Source organism: Octopus sinensis, linkage group LG5 (genome assembly GCF_006345805.1).
Source record: "Octopus sinensis linkage group LG5, ASM634580v1, whole genome shotgun sequence".
Taxonomy (NCBI): Eukaryota; Metazoa; Mollusca; class Cephalopoda; order Octopoda; family Octopodidae; genus Octopus; species Octopus sinensis.
This window is the reverse complement of record NC_043001.1, coordinates 90932121-90948269: the sequence shown is the minus strand read 5'-3', so window position 1 is coordinate 90948269 and position 16149 is coordinate 90932121. Positions and strand designations below refer to the sequence as shown.

Here is a 16149-nt window from a genome sequence, read left to right as displayed (position 1 = left end):
TGTGATTGTGTCTTGGGCAGTTGCAATCAAGCAGTGCTTGCCTGACCGGAAAGGTACAGAGATGGATGCAGTTTGGTAGATGTTGGGTTTTGAGGTGAGAAAGAAATTAAAAGTGTTGCGGGTGTTTGTGTATCTGTCCAACATACGAGTTGGGGGGCTGAAATATGTTGGTTTAAAGGGTAAAAAAAAAAAATCAAAAGTTCGGTTTCTGCATCGGCAGCATCGATATGGAATGAGTGTGAGAGCCATGAAAAGTTATGATCATTTGAAGTCACCAAGGACGATGACTTCGGAGAGGGAATAACTAACAACCCTCGGTTACGACGACAAGTGTTCCGGCTGATCCGATCAACGAAACAGCCTGCTCGTGAAATTAACGTGCAAGTGGCTGAGCACTCCACAGACACGTGTACCCTCAACGTAGTTCTGGGGAAGATTCAACGTGACGCAGAACGTAACAAGGCTGGCTTTTTGAAGCCAGTGAGTGAAGCGTGAGAAAAAAATGCTTGAGAAGCACAGGTCTACGAGAACCACTTATCTGTCGTCCACCGGACGCCAGTGTAACCAATACCACCAAAGCATCTTTGATCGACTTAGCCTTCCAAAAATAGCGCTTACAAACGCCTTACTGGATAAGCTAATATTATTTGCCTCTTCTCGTTTCACACAATTAAGTGGTTAAGTGGCTTCGAAAATATGTTGGACGTCAAGTAAATATTATCATCTGGTACAGTAAAGTTTTAAAAGTGTTTATTCTGATAAGCTTGGTCTTAAAGAGATACTTTTGTATAATCATCTATGCTGTCGTCCATCGTACAACGGATGTATGGTCCGACACCCTTTGGCGGGTCTGTTCACTGTGATCATCTTAAGTCGTATTTTGTATACAAATAAATAATTCAACTTCATATTACAGCAACAGCAGTACCTGATGATGTCCGGTTTTACCAATGCCTTGTGATTGAATTTGATAAACGGAAACGGTGTGGAATCCCGTCGTATATCTATGTGAGGGATGAGGATATTTGTGCGCGTCTTTGTGTTTATGCTTGTCTCTGCTTGACAAGCGGTGTTGGTTTCTTCATGTCCCTGTAATCTAGCGGTTCAGCAAAACTGCCCAATAGAGAAAGTACAAGACTTATTAGTTCGCCAAAGCCTACAATGCAGTGTTCCAACGTGGCCGTAATCCAATGACTGAAAAGAGTAAAAGATTGTACACGCACACACACAAAACACACACATATATGTATGTGTATGCATGTGTGTGTGTGTGAAGTCTTTGGAAAGCTTGAAAGAGAGTCTTGGCAAATCTCAGCATCATTAACAAGACCAAGCTGAGCGTTTACAAGGCTTGCGCGCTACCGGTTCTTTTGTACTTATTTGTCCTAGTCAGGAGCGCTTTCATCAAAAATGTTTGAAACACATAATCAACATCAAGTGGAAAAGTAGAACATCTGACATAGAAATTCTTGCAAATGCAGGATGCACAAACATCCAGTCAATCATCATAACTACTCAGGCGCGTTAGGCAGACCATGTTGTGCTTCTGGAAATTAATAAGATTTCAAAGCAGCTGTTTGTGAATTGCGCGTTGGAAAACGTCCTCAGCACAAACCATCAAAACGGTATAAAGACTGCATAAAAGGCACTCTGAAGGAATTTGATGTAAACAACTGGGAAGAGCTCTAGCTTTGGAAAGAAATAGGTGGAGGAACCGTATAAGGGATGGTTGTATGACTTTTGACGAAGGTTTCCTTGAGCAGGAAAGCCTAAAGCGCTGGTTTCGGTGGGGCAGTCATCAGACCATCATTGAGAACATAAGACGCTGGAGGTGTGAAATATGTGGTCATGTACTTCTTTCCAAGGCTGAGTATGTCAACCATCTGAAGCTCCATGAAAGAGCAAATGCATGCAACGTTTTTCCTCCTAGACAGGGTTATTCGACGTGTGTACAGTAGTTTTTGAAAGGACTTGCAAGTTGATTTCAGATCTGAAGTGGCAAATGGCAGTTCACAGAGATCCTACCTCATAAAGTGATCCGATCAATTTACGGACTTTTCGAATGATTATCATAAAATCATGATCCTGCAGAGAATGACATTTGTTTATTGACTCTTCAAAATGAAGTTTAAAAGCTGTACTTCTCTATATTGGTAACTTCAAACCCTCCATACCTACTACACACTCCAGTCATCTTCATGGATCATATGAGAATATAGAGCTTTTACTTCATGAAATGCCTATGAAAGCTACTCATGGACAATATGTGGAGGTTTAAAAGTCATTGGAATGTTTATGGGAATGCGACCAGGTTTCACAAAATACTGTTGTTTCTTGTGTCTATGGGATAGTCAGGCAACTGACAGACATTATTCGGAATCAAACTGGAGACAAGAACATCATACCAGCCAGGACTGTCTCACGTCAAGTATACACCTCTTGTAGATCCATGTAATGTCCTATTGCCTCCTTTGTAAATAAAGCTTGGACTGATGAAACAGTTTGTAAAGACACTAGGGAAGAGAAATGCCAGAGGCTTTGAGTATATTGTAGAAAAGTTACCCAAAATCACACAGGCGAAATTGAAAGAGGGTATCTTTGTCAAACCCCAAATTAGATAAGTACTATGAACATCAAGACAACACTGGATGAACTGGAACTGCTTGCCTGGAATGCTTTCAATTGGATCTGTGAGAATTTCTCGGGTAACAAAAAGGCAATGGACTACAAGCATAGCATCAAGAATCTTCTGAAATGTCACTCAGCAATGGGTTGTCATATGTCACTGAAGGTTCACTTCTTGGACTCCCATCTGGAGCAGTGTCTGATGAACATAATGAAAGATTTCACCAGGACATTAGTGCTATGGAGAAATGGTACCAAGACTTCTAGAATGACAGAATGCTGGCTGACTACTGCTGGACACTTTACCGTGGTCAACCAGATCAGGAACACTGCAGGATATCCAATTTACAATGTTTCTAACTCTGTTGTTCTAATTTTGTTTTGTTTGACCCATTTTTTGTGTATTCACTCTTTGTAGAATGATGGTGATTATTTTTAACTCAATAAACCCATTTACTTTCTAAAAATAATACGTCCTTATTTATTACGTTAATGACTTCATGTATACAAACATGTAACTGATACATGTTGCATACAAATGGAGTGAAATTTTGAAATCAGCCTGAAAAATTAGTCTAAAAAAGTTGGTTTGTATTGATAATGAGTGTAATACATTTAATTTTGTTGACCAGTGTTTTAAAATGGCCATTTATTAAGATGATAATAATATTAGTCGTTACAATGTATAAGATATATACAACTTCATCAAGCTGCTTGTATATACACAGCTTGTTTGTAGATCTCCAGTCCATTTCATATGATAGTAAGTAGTTTCATTTCTGTGACTGCTTGCGAGAAATCCAAAATAAAAGGAATGTATGCAGATAGCAACTATGGGAGGACTAGCTTCGTGCGTTGATCAACATCCTGAGAAGAGTTACTCTTTGACCACAAGATAGGTCAATCAAGAGAGAGAAAGCTTGCTCTTCAGCCTGATGCTGGATGGCCGAATGAGGTCAACTGATATCTGCTTCTCTAATTTAATTAGGTCAGCCAAGAACAATAGGATCCTTCACTATATCAGTTTTGACCTGCGAATAACTCGAAAAAGATCTGATGTCAACTCACTCTCATTAATTTCTTAGCACTGAAAGGCTAAGACAATAGGCCAAGAACTTGTTTGACAGTGTGGAAAAATGTGAATTCAGTTTCAAATCTTAGCTTAGGTATTTTGGTGCTGTTCATTAATTATGTATGTATGTATGTATGTATAATGGAAGGAGGGTTTTTATGATACTTTTGGGGTATCTTCTTCCATTATAATTATTCTGTTGATTCAGGGAGCTGAAAATACGAAGAATGAAGTTCTCAGGCGGAGTAAATTCAAAACCCATTTATTCACAGGTGCTTCGTACAAGGGGTTTGCTTTCAGTAACCATCTTCACGGCAGTGCATAGCTAGGTGTGGAATTACCTCTTAGACACGATTGTTCCCAAGTCTGTTCTGACTCAGACTAGTAGCACCTGTCAGGGTCCCAGCTATGAGTTAACTAACATATGTGATGACATTCCATCTGAGCACAGAGACTTAGAAATACTCTTGGTTGGTGTCAGGGAACACAGTAAAACCACTGGAAGTGAGGGACCTCTAGCTATTGTCACAGCATCCGTCTAGAAGAAGACTGCTCTGATGTAAAAAAACAGCAGTTTCATGAGATTACCCATCATTTCACTTCAGCCAGCCACTAGGTACTAATCACAGGAATTCTTGAAGAATAATTCTATTTCACTTAATCTTGAACTACTGACAAGGCTTCTTCTGTGGGAGCCTTGTCAAATTAAAAGAGCATCATAAATCCATATGTGGTTTGGCAGAGAAATCAAACATTTGTAAAGAAGGAAGAATCAACAAATGCTGTGGAACAAAGTCAACATCATAGATATAGAATGATATTGGAAGATAAGATGATTCAAAGAATCAAGGAATATACAAGGCTATCAATAGGCCAAGCATAGTTCATTGGGATCCTTTAATTAAACAGGAGAGATTGTAAAGCAAAAACCCAGCTTCAAATTTCCATCACGTAATAGCCCTTTCTCTTTGTCCAAGCCCTCATCAACTTTTCAGGTTTTACTTGAAAAGGAAAATTTTCTAAAAGGTGGATGAGAATAGTGAGCTTTTATTCCCTTTGGGGGTCAATAGAATAAAGTACTAGTCAAGAAATGGGGTCAATGGAATTGACTAACTCCTCCTTCTAAAATTTCTGGCCTTGTGCCAAAATTTGGAAAAATTAAAAAAGGGAGTAAATTGACAGAATGGTCAGCAGCAATTTTTTTTAGCTCTTTACAGTCAAGTTCAAATACTACCCAGATCAACTCAGCCAATCATCCTTTCAGGGTCAATAAAATAACTACCAGTTGAGCACTAGGGTCGATGTAACCAACCATGCCCCTCCTACTAAAATTGATGGCTTTATGCCAAAATTTTGAAACCATTATTATTTTTATATTCTCTTTTTTCTTAGTTCTTTACCATCTATGTTTCTCAAAATGTTTATTTCCTTAGTTCTCTCTCTCTCTCTCTCTCTCTCTCTCTCTCTCTCTCTCTCTCTCTCTCTCTCTCTCTCTCTCTCTCTCTCTCTCTCTCTCTCTCTCTCTTTCTCCCCCTGTCTCTCTCTCTTGCCATTTTGCTTTCACTTCTCCAAATTACTGTTTATATTTGAAACTCTCTAATTCAAGAAATCTTCCATAATTCCTCAAACACATTTCTCCACTTCACATTTATTTTACATCCAGTAGTTTTCTCACTTTTATACACGACGAACCTTAATTATTTTTACCATAAACTTTACACCTATTCTTCTTTTTTTCTTATTCATGTTCTTATTTTTTCTCTCCTTTCTCTCTCATCTTCAGACATTTTTTCCATCTTTGTTTTTTTAATAAAATCTAATTCATGGAAATTTAAACATAATTAATATTATATACTTCATTCAAATTTGAAAATAATTGACATAATTGACAATTGTGTGTGTGTGTGTGTGTGTGTGTGCATGTGTGTGTGTGTGTGTTTTGTGTATGTGCATATGTTACCTTCGCGCAAGCTGTGTATTTTGTTTCCAACCTTCTGTGAAAACATGCCTGATTATGGGGAAAAATTACTTTACTTGGAAACAGATGTGATGAGTTGCTGACAGAAAGGGCATCTGATTGTAGAAAATCCACCCTAACAAATTCAATCCAACCCATGCAAGCATGTAAAAATAGATGTTACAGGCTGGTGATCATCACCATGAGATACATCATCATCATCATCATCATTTAAAGTCCATTGTCTATGCTGGCATGGGTTGGACCAGGGCTAGCAAGCCGGAAGGCTGCACCAGACTCCAGTCTGATTTGGCATGGTTTCTACAGCTACATATATATATATATTTACTGGTGGGACTCCATACATAAAGTTTCTACGGCTACATATATATGTGTATATATATATATATATATATAAGAATAAAGAATAAAAGAATTAAATATATATATATATATATATATATATATATATATCATGGTTGTCGGCATTAATTCATATCCGAGTAGTTAATCTCTAGCAAGTAATTGAACTACTTCATCATGATGGGTGTGAAGTATGCCAATGTCTGAGGTGACTGTATAGGCCAAGGACAGTATAGAAGAGTCGGTGGTGGGAGCACTTATCCCAGAAGAAGGTTGGCAGGAGACAAGGATGTGCAAGTCAATCTTTGCATTTTTGCCTCTTGACATCTGTTATTTTTCATCTGGTCTGACATGCCATCTCTTTGGCACTGTCTCCCAAGCATTTGAGTCAATGGAGTGGTGGAGAAGAGTGACCTTGAGCTGGTCTCAGAAACGGAATTGGGAGCTTCCATATGGTCTGGTGCCTGAGGCCAACTCCTCAAAAAGGTGATTGTGGGGAGGCACGTCTGAGGCATACATATGAGATGTCCTGACCAGTGGAGGTGGTGTCATGCTAACTTCAATGCTGGGCAGTCAGGCCCAGAGCAGAACTTCTTCATTGGTAATATAGTCCTTCCATTGAAACCTCATAATTGCAAATGAACTTGTTGAAAAGGAATAAACATATTTACTGATGGTGGGACTCCATACATAAAGAGTAGACTAGTTGAATAAGCCATTTATGGAAAATACTTGAGATCTTCATCAAATCACTATTTTATATGTATATATATTCTTTTACTCTTAATATCTGCATCAATTTAAAAATTGTAAATATATTAATAGAGACATGTAAGTAATTTATCATTTATCATAAAATATAATAAAATAAATTATTTATACATGTTTATTAAGCTGTGAAATAATTGTTAAATATGAATATCCAATAACAAAATCAATTTTTATCACAGTATATTTCTCTCTTTATTTATAATTCTATACACTTGTTAGGTTTTCCTATGTGTTTTGTAGCATGATACATTAAGGAACTTTTTTTGTGAATACCATCGGATTAGTTTGAATCCATACATTGTGACTTATATATATACATATATATATATATATATATATATATATATATATATATATATATATATACACATATATATATGTTCAATTAGAGGTTGGATAAGCTTCATTAAGGGATAGCAATGTTCCATACATTTAACACCTAATGATGTTCCATATATTTAACATCTAATAAAATAATATAACGATATATCTTTTTTTCTGCCTCTGATGAGACTCTGCTTTATAAAATGATTTAATTATCACAATTATAATCTTTAAAGTATGAATCAAAACAACTGTTAGAGATTGTTTATTTTTGCAGTTAAAAAAATATACTTATTAGTTGATTTATCTCCATCTTCTTATTTTTCTCTCACACACACACACACACACACACACACTCATGCGCACACACACACACACACACACACACATGCGCGCGCGCACACACACACACACACACACACACACACACATATATATACACATACACACTGTATACTAATATAAACTGTTGGCAATAAGATACCATTACCTCTTGTAATGAATCCGTTCACCTGTCTGGAAGGCTCACTAGTTTTAGTTGACAGCTCCTGATACTTTAGTGACCTAATCAGCAGTTGTGGTGGGAGTTGCAAAAGTATAATAGACAGGGTAATGGTAGGTAAAAAAAGTCAAGTGATCTATTACTTATGAAGACCACAAAGACCACAAAGAGATTGCATCTCTAAGTGACACTTGTATATCATGTGTGATATTGCATAGCGGAAAAACATGAACATTAGATGTAGGGGTTGCATCTTAAAATCTGAAAAACAAGGAGGTAAGAAAGCTCCCTTGATTGTGTATCATTTCAATGTATGCCTAACTGAGCACACAGGAGCTAAGGAAGTAAAAATATTGGTATAAAAGGAATCAGCTGTAATGTTGAAGAGAGTACTGGTATGGACATGTGGTACCCATTTAGGATGCCAATTGAATGAAGAAATTTTGAGCAATACAAATCAAAATTACTCTTTCAGAAGGCATGGAAAGAAGTAGTGGAAACACATGCTGGCTTCCTGAATCTCAAAAAGCTGGGGATGACAAAGGACCACATCATGTGGCAAGACATTATGAAGGAGAAGATCTGTTTAAACCTTATGAGCAAAGAAAAAAGAATGTAGAATGATGATGATGATGACGACATATATATGTATATGTATATATACATATATATATATATATATATATACACACACATTCATACACACAGACACACATATATAGACACACACACAAATATATACATAGATATATAAAGACACAGATAGAGAGGAGTAGAAATAAAGAGAGAGAGAACCTATCCAATGCATATTCATAAATACATATTTATGCATATGTACACACGTCTTGCCACATTTTTCTTTTTATCATACTGTATATATGTATTTTAGAGATCACTGTAGTTTACATTTTTACACTGTTATACATTATTACATTACATACATTCACATACACACATGTATGTATGTATGTATGTATGTATGCATATAAGTCTCATAAGAATTTTTTGCGTAATGAGATAAAAAACCAAGGCTGTGTAGATATTATAACATTTATAGATAGAAGGTCTTACAGCTGTTTCCAGGATATTTATTAATTATATCCCTTCATCGGAGACATAATGAGAGGATGGTTAAGTAATACTTAATTCAGATAGGATACAAAATAGAGAGTGTGGTGGAGGAAAGAAAATAGATGTGAGATATGTAGGGATATTGAAGTTGTAGATCCATTTTTTAGGCAGAATGGTATATATGTAAGATTCCAATACCTTATGAGTAAAATCCAACAGAATTTAAACTTAACTATGGTCTGTCTGTAGCACTTATTCAGCATTACCTGATTCCTTTGGGTTTCAATGACACCATTACCTCTTATAAAGTCTCATATATATATATATATATATATATATATATATGAGACTTTATAAGAGGTACTTTTGATTACTTGTGGATGCAGAAACGCGTCCACAAGTAATCAAATGCCGGGTGAATTTTCGTTATTTTTCCCTCTATGCCTATGTGAATTGTTTTTGAGTATACATTGTCTGGGAGATTCATCTTATAGTAGAAGAAATAGCTAAGTTCTTTGGCTGCTATTTCTAAAAGTTTGGTATGTGGCAAAGTAAATTTTTTTTGCTGAACCCTAATTATAATTATACACATAATTATATAAAGTAATATATATATATATATATATATGGGCAAGAGGTATCCACCCAGATACATGCACTTACACTTCAAACCACACCTCTTCTCATCTACTCACAGATTCATTTATGCTCATACAAACATCATACATTCAGTTACACAAATTAACATCTATAAGAACATCACTGAGTGACCATATGCTTAATAATATGTAAAATGTCACTGTAAAACCTTACAAACAGTACAAAATACTTACTCTTGTCCATGTTGGCAATTTTTTTTTTCCTTCCGGGCCTTCAAACAAATGTATCCTTATGATCCTTATGTACTTTGTGTTCCTTACTTCCTTACGAACCCGTTTTTTGTGTTTTTCAGAAAATATGTATATACATATATATATATATTATATATATATATATATGGGCAAGAGGTATCCACCCAGATACATGCACTTACACTTCAAACCACACCTCTTCTCATCTACTCACAGATTCATTTATGCTCATACAAACATCATACATTCAGTTACACAAATTAACATCTATAAGAACATCACTGAGTGACCATATGCTTAATAATATGTAAAATGTCACTGTAAAACCTTACAAACAGTACAAAATACTTACTCTTGTCCATGTTGGCAATTTTTTTTTTCCTTCCGGGCCTTCAAACAAATGTATCCTTATGATCCTTATGTACTTTGTGTTCCTTACTTCCTTACGAACCCGTTTTTTGTGTTTTTCAGAAAATATGTATATACATATATATATATATTTATATATATATATACATATATGTGTGTGTGTGTGTGCGTGTGTGTGTGTATGTGTGTGGATCTACTTGGTTTAAATGCTAGAAATATAGTGTCTGTATTTGTGAACAGAATAAGTAAGAGTGTAGATGTAATAAACAACAGCCAGCTTGAGATTATGGATTGATAGTGAGGATAAATTTCAAGGTTACAGATCAGCTAGGTGCGTCCTATGAACTAAGTCGGCAAAAAGCTAATCTAGCATGAGATGAGTCTTCCACTACTGTACCAACACAACACACATTACTCTTTTTAGCTTTGCATGACTTTACTACCATTGCTTCCACCCCCATCATATATAGCATACATACATACATGCATACATGCATACATACATACATACATATATACATACATATGTATGCACAAACTCACTCGCATGTGCCTAATGCTTTACATGTCTTTTAATTTCTTTTTCAAATGAACCATCTACTTTTGTCTCTCTCCTTCCCTCACTCTCTCTCTCTCTTTCTCTAACTATCTATCTATCTATCAATCTATCTATCTCAGTCATTATCCCTCTCTTTCTCTTATATCAGTCTATTTGCCTATTAATTTCTGTCTCTACCTCCCTTTCTCTGCTCCATCCTTATTAACTCTCTCATTCTCAGCTCCTACTCACTTATCTTATACTCTTACTCTCTCTCTCTCTCTCTCTCTCTCTCTCTCCATCCCTCCCTCTTTCTATGTCTGTGTATATCTATCTTTACAAGCATTCCTCTGTGCATTTACCTCTCCCCCTGTGTCTATCAATCTAAAGCATTAAATAAGAAAGACAGTAACAGGTCACAGAAATTTAAAAAATAGATTATGAAAGTAACAGAATATATTTAGTGAAAAAAATAAATACAAGATACTGTTTAAGTTTGAACAAAGATAATTTTTTAATGACAAAAACGATGGAAAGAAAGAAATAATTCTGTCTTATATCAGTTGACCAAAAGAATAATTTTCCTAGAATACCACGGTGGGTTATCTGTTGGGCTAGACGCTGATAGATGGTTTGTGGAAAAGTGTTTAAGTCATCATCATCATCATCATTATCATTTAATGTTTATCTTCCATGCTGGTTTGGGTTGGATGGTTTGACAAGAGCTGGCAAACCAGAGGACTGCACCAACTCTACGGTCTGCTTTGGTATATTTCTATAGCTGGATGCCCTTCCTGATGCCAGCCGCTTTACCTTACAGAGTTATATATTAGAAAATTAAAGCAGTTATTCCATATTCTCTGCAACTTTATTATTCATATATATTTTTTAACCTTTTAAAACAAGCCTTCTGAAGTTTTTTCACTTTTTACTATTTTCTCTCTCTCTCTCTCTCTCTCTCTCTCTATATATATATATATATATATATATATATATATATATAGCAATAATAATTCTCTAAACGAGATATAGACAGTAACTGCTCCATAACAAAAGGGACATTAGCCATTTGAATGTGGCTAGGGACAGGACAGGGCGGTGGGGGTGTTACTGATGCATTTAGCCCCAGGCGATCATCAATATATATATATATATTATATATATATATATATATATAGCAATAATAATTCTCTAAACGAGATATAGACAGTAACTGCTCCATAACAAAAGGGACATTAGCCATTTGAATGTGGCTAGGGACAGGACAGGGCGGTGGGGGTGTTACTGATGCATTTAGCCCCAGGCGATCATCAATATATATATATATATATATATATATATATAATAATAATATAATAATAATAATAATTGTGTACAGTGCTCAGGTGCACTACAACTCATCTAAAGTGTATATATAATCAGGTGTAGTTTCGGCGGATTTCGGAAAGCATGAGGGCCTTAAAAGATGCAGTGTCATGGCAGTCAACAACTGACGCAGGCAGTTTATTCCATGCTTCAGCAACTCTGAGCGTGAAAAAATGTTTCCGAAAGTCATGGGAGCTGTATTGTTTTCTGACTTTGTAGGCATGTCCACGTGTGTTAGACACATGGAGATGAAAAAGGTGTTCAGTGTTGTTGTTGGTGAGGTGGTTGATAACTTTGTGGGTGTTTACCAAGTCCGTCGCCAAACGCCGGAGCTTCAGTGAATCCATGCCCAGGGAAACAAGGCGCTCAGAATATGGTAGGTGTCTGATGGAGGGTATGCGTTTGGTTGCACGTCTCTGGACAGATTCCAGGAGGTCAATGTTCTTATATATATATATGCTTGTATAGGTAAGACTGGCAAAGTGTGTGTGTGTGTCTCGGGAGGTGTCTCTTCATATATAGATATTCTGAAAGAGATTTAATTTTTTTATTATTAGTATTTGGTTAATGTACAACAAAAACAAAAAGATTAAAACGACCAACTCAATTCATAGAAGACAACGGGTAATACATTAACACTATGAGTTATCTCCCTTGTTTTCTTACCCGTCCTTCACAAATCCTAGTAAACCTTGTTTAAAACAAACTGATTAATCAACACATTAACTTCGTAAATGATTAATTTAATCTGACGAAGATTCCCCTTATTGTCATTTTTTCTTACTATATCACGATTAGAAGGATTTGTCACCGAATGTTTACGTTACATACGTTCACTCTGACTTACACAAACACGTATACATACTTAAGGGAGATATTTATTTATATTGTATTTACGTAAGTGTATATTGTATATGCATCTGTATGCATGTGTTGTTTACAGATTATGTGTAAAGCCTCTGTGTGTGTGTGTGTGTGTGTGTGTGTGTGTGTGTGTGTGTAGATATGTAAAGACAGACAGACAGACAGACAGACAGACAGACAGATAGATAGATAGATAGATGAGAGACTGATGTGACAATGATGGGATGTTGATAAAACTGGGGTAGACAATAGTCAATTCATGGTAAACACAGGTGAGAGTGATGATTGTAAGTAAGACGAATGGATGTCAACAGGGAGTGGTTCAAGGGAGAGATCCATTTGTTTGGGGAAAGGGAAGAGAAGTAAAGAAACAATTGTAGACCTGTCAAGGACACTGGGTGAGGGATCTAGTTGCATGCATGGTGTGCATACACATGCTTCCACAACTTCAGTTGTATGCATACATATTATGCCTTCAGAATTTGTCATGCTGTGCTAGTATAGCTAGGTAGGTCTTCTTGAGCACTGAATATTGCCAGCCATCTTAGTCTTTTATTGTCTCCTCCAAGAGATTCAATATCCTGAGATCAGCCTTCATCACCTCATCCCACATCATCTTAACTTATGTTAAAGATAGTCAAAGGATTTATTTCCCTGTCAAATAATATGATAATCCTTAAATATTGTTTTAGGGATTTCTATTATCAACATTACTCACTGTGTTAATTTCAGTGACCTTAATTCCAATCTTGTTATATCGTATGGGATTAAATCCATGCTGTTGTTTACCTAATGTGGAATCTACATTTTGGTTAACAGTTTTATAAGTGGCTCTGTTGCACCACAGGATGTCTCTACTCCTACCCTACTCCTGAACCTCTCCAGAATGTAAAGAAATTCCCAATTTTATCTTCAGATTAATTTCATAAAATCTGTATTTATTTCTGTTCCCCAGCCTCTCAAAATAACATTTTATCAAGATTTGTACAGCAATATTTTATTAATATAAAGAAAAATTTTTTTTTGTTCCCAGTTAGGCATTAGATAATAGATTGTGAATTTTTCTTAATTTTTCATGTTTAATAAATAAAGTCCAAAATCCATTGTTCCTCATTGCAAAATGCTCTCTATTGATATATTACAGGTTCCATATACTGTAAGCTATCAGCCCTTTTTTTATATATAACTGCCCTCATCCATACACACCACATAGCCAAATCAATAGTTTTATCACTTGCTCACTACTTCTGTTTACTCATTTATGCCCAGGTTTTCTCAACACATTTCTATTCTCTGTCATATACAAGGTCTGATCAAAAAGAATCAGGAGTGTAGTTATGAGATTGGATCTAAATTATACAGTGTGAAGCCACTTGGTACAGACTGACCTTGAGCTCTGCTCAAGTTATGTTCTCGCTCACTTCCATTGTTCAAAGCAATACTTGGAAATAACGTGTATAGAGTGTGGTCATCTCACCACACCACAGAGGTTCCATCGCTGACCATGCCAGAATAAGTTGGGGATCTGCATCAATTTTTTCCAAAAGTTTGGTGATGCCTGTAATTTTTCCTCTTTCCAAAAATCAAATCCCACGTGAAGAAACAAGATTTCAAAACATCAAGGAAATCCAATAGAATGTGACAAGGCATCTGCTCCTTATCTTAAAAAAGGAGTTCCAGGAATTCTTCCATCAGTGAGGAAAATTCTGGATAAAATGTGTAGCTTCAGAAGGGAACTACATTGAAGGAGATTAGATACCAAATTGATATCTGTTGTAGTTTTCTTTTTTTAGCATCAGTCCTGATACTTTTTGCTCAGACCTCATATGCACATAGATATTCAACATCCAGCAGATTATGCTTGCTTCATTTCTTTCTAAATCATTGCAGGTCTGCTGCATTCAAGGTCATATCTGACTACAATGTGGCATTGCAGTTCATACACAAGCCTCACATAGTCTGTCTTTCACTTCAAAAAAGAAACTTTTTTATTGTCAACAGAAATAATAACTCCCTCAACTTTCTCCAGCATGTTCTTACACTAGCTACTACCCTTTCAGAACATCCTCTTCAACTGCTAATTAGGTTACCTAAGGAATAGAAGCTATCAACTACCACTAGGAATTTTCTTGGACATTTGAATGAATCTGTCTCCTGTGTTCTCATAATGTGTATTAATCCTGTACATCAGCCACATACATCTGCTTTCTCTGTTAACCTGCCTATGATTTCACTGCATCTTTTGTGTGTCTGTAGTTTGCATCAGGTACACCAGATAATGTACACTACATTCTGAGGAAAGCCATTTTTCTGATGGTGTCAGGGTCGTATCAGTTTGTCTTATTTAATACTTTAGTTTTTGCTGAGTTAACCTTGAATCCAATTTTCCTTCCATGCCTGCAATTTCTTCTCTGATCTTATAACAGACTCAGCTATAAGAATGAGGTCATCAGTATATAGGATTTTCCATGGACATCCAGTCTTAAGCACCTCCATTATTGCTTGAAAGACTGATAAAAAGAAGGGGATTGAGCACTATACTCTGGTGAACCCCTCCCTACACACTAAATTCATCATTGTACTTGTTGCAAGCTCTCACCTTACTGACAGCAACCTGTACATGGCTTGTATGGCCTTCACACACCATTCGTCTATTCCTACAAGGAGTCATATTGTCTCCCATCCATTGTTTAAACAGAATTCAACCAACTCACTGTAGTTTTTATCTTTCTTCAGGAATGTGTGTGTATGTAAATGTGTGTATGTGTGTGCACGCATGCGCACACACACACACATATACACACACGCACATGTGCATATGAACACATACACATATATGTTGCAATATCACTTGTAAAATGCACATACTTCTTCTAGATCTTAAAGAAAGACCAAATATTCTTCATTTACAATGAGAACTAATACATTCATATGCTTTTGAGAGGTGTTGAATAATGGTTACTGTGAGTTGAATTTTATAAGCATCTGTCTGAAAGGAAAATAAAATTGAATCAATATATGGTATAAGAAACAAAGGTGGCGAGCTGGCAGAAACGTTAGCATGCCGGGCAAAATGCTTAGCAGTATTTCGTCTGCCATTACGTTCTGAGTTCAAATTCCGCCGAGATTGACTTTGCCTTTCATCCTTTCAGGATCAATAAATAAAGTACCAGTTACGCACTAGGGTTGATGTAATCTACTTAATCTTTTTGTCTGTCCTTGTTTGTACCCTCTATATTTAGCCCCTTGTGGGCAATAAAGAAATATATATGGTATAAGAAACAGGAAAACCAGAGGACTGCAATGCTATGAGTGAAGAGCAACCAAATTGTAGCTTAAAGTGTAGTCAGTAGAAGCTAAAAATCATAAATGATTATCAATCTTTACCATTTGGGCCTCTTATAACATAGAACTTATCATAATTTAGTTAATCTTTCATAGACAACTAATAACATAGGTGTCTTAATCACCTAATTA

The 16149-nt window shown here is 36.0% G+C and overlaps 1 protein-coding gene across 2 annotated transcripts in view; it reads right to left on the bottom strand.

The window, feature by feature from the left end:
* Positions 1–9661, bottom strand: part of LOC115212425 (tetraspanin-6-like) — a 69005-nt gene extending 59344 nt beyond the window's left edge. The window contains exon 1 of one of the 2 annotated variants that reach the window (XM_036502937.1): positions 9519–9661. In XM_036502937.1, coding sequence (XP_036358830.1) covers positions 9519–9528 — 10 coding nt within the window. In that variant the 5' untranslated portion in view covers positions 9529–9661. The remainder of the gene's footprint in view (positions 1–9518) is intronic. The other variant, XM_036502936.1, reaches the window with a different exon arrangement.
* Positions 9662–16149: the final 6488 nt, after the last annotated feature.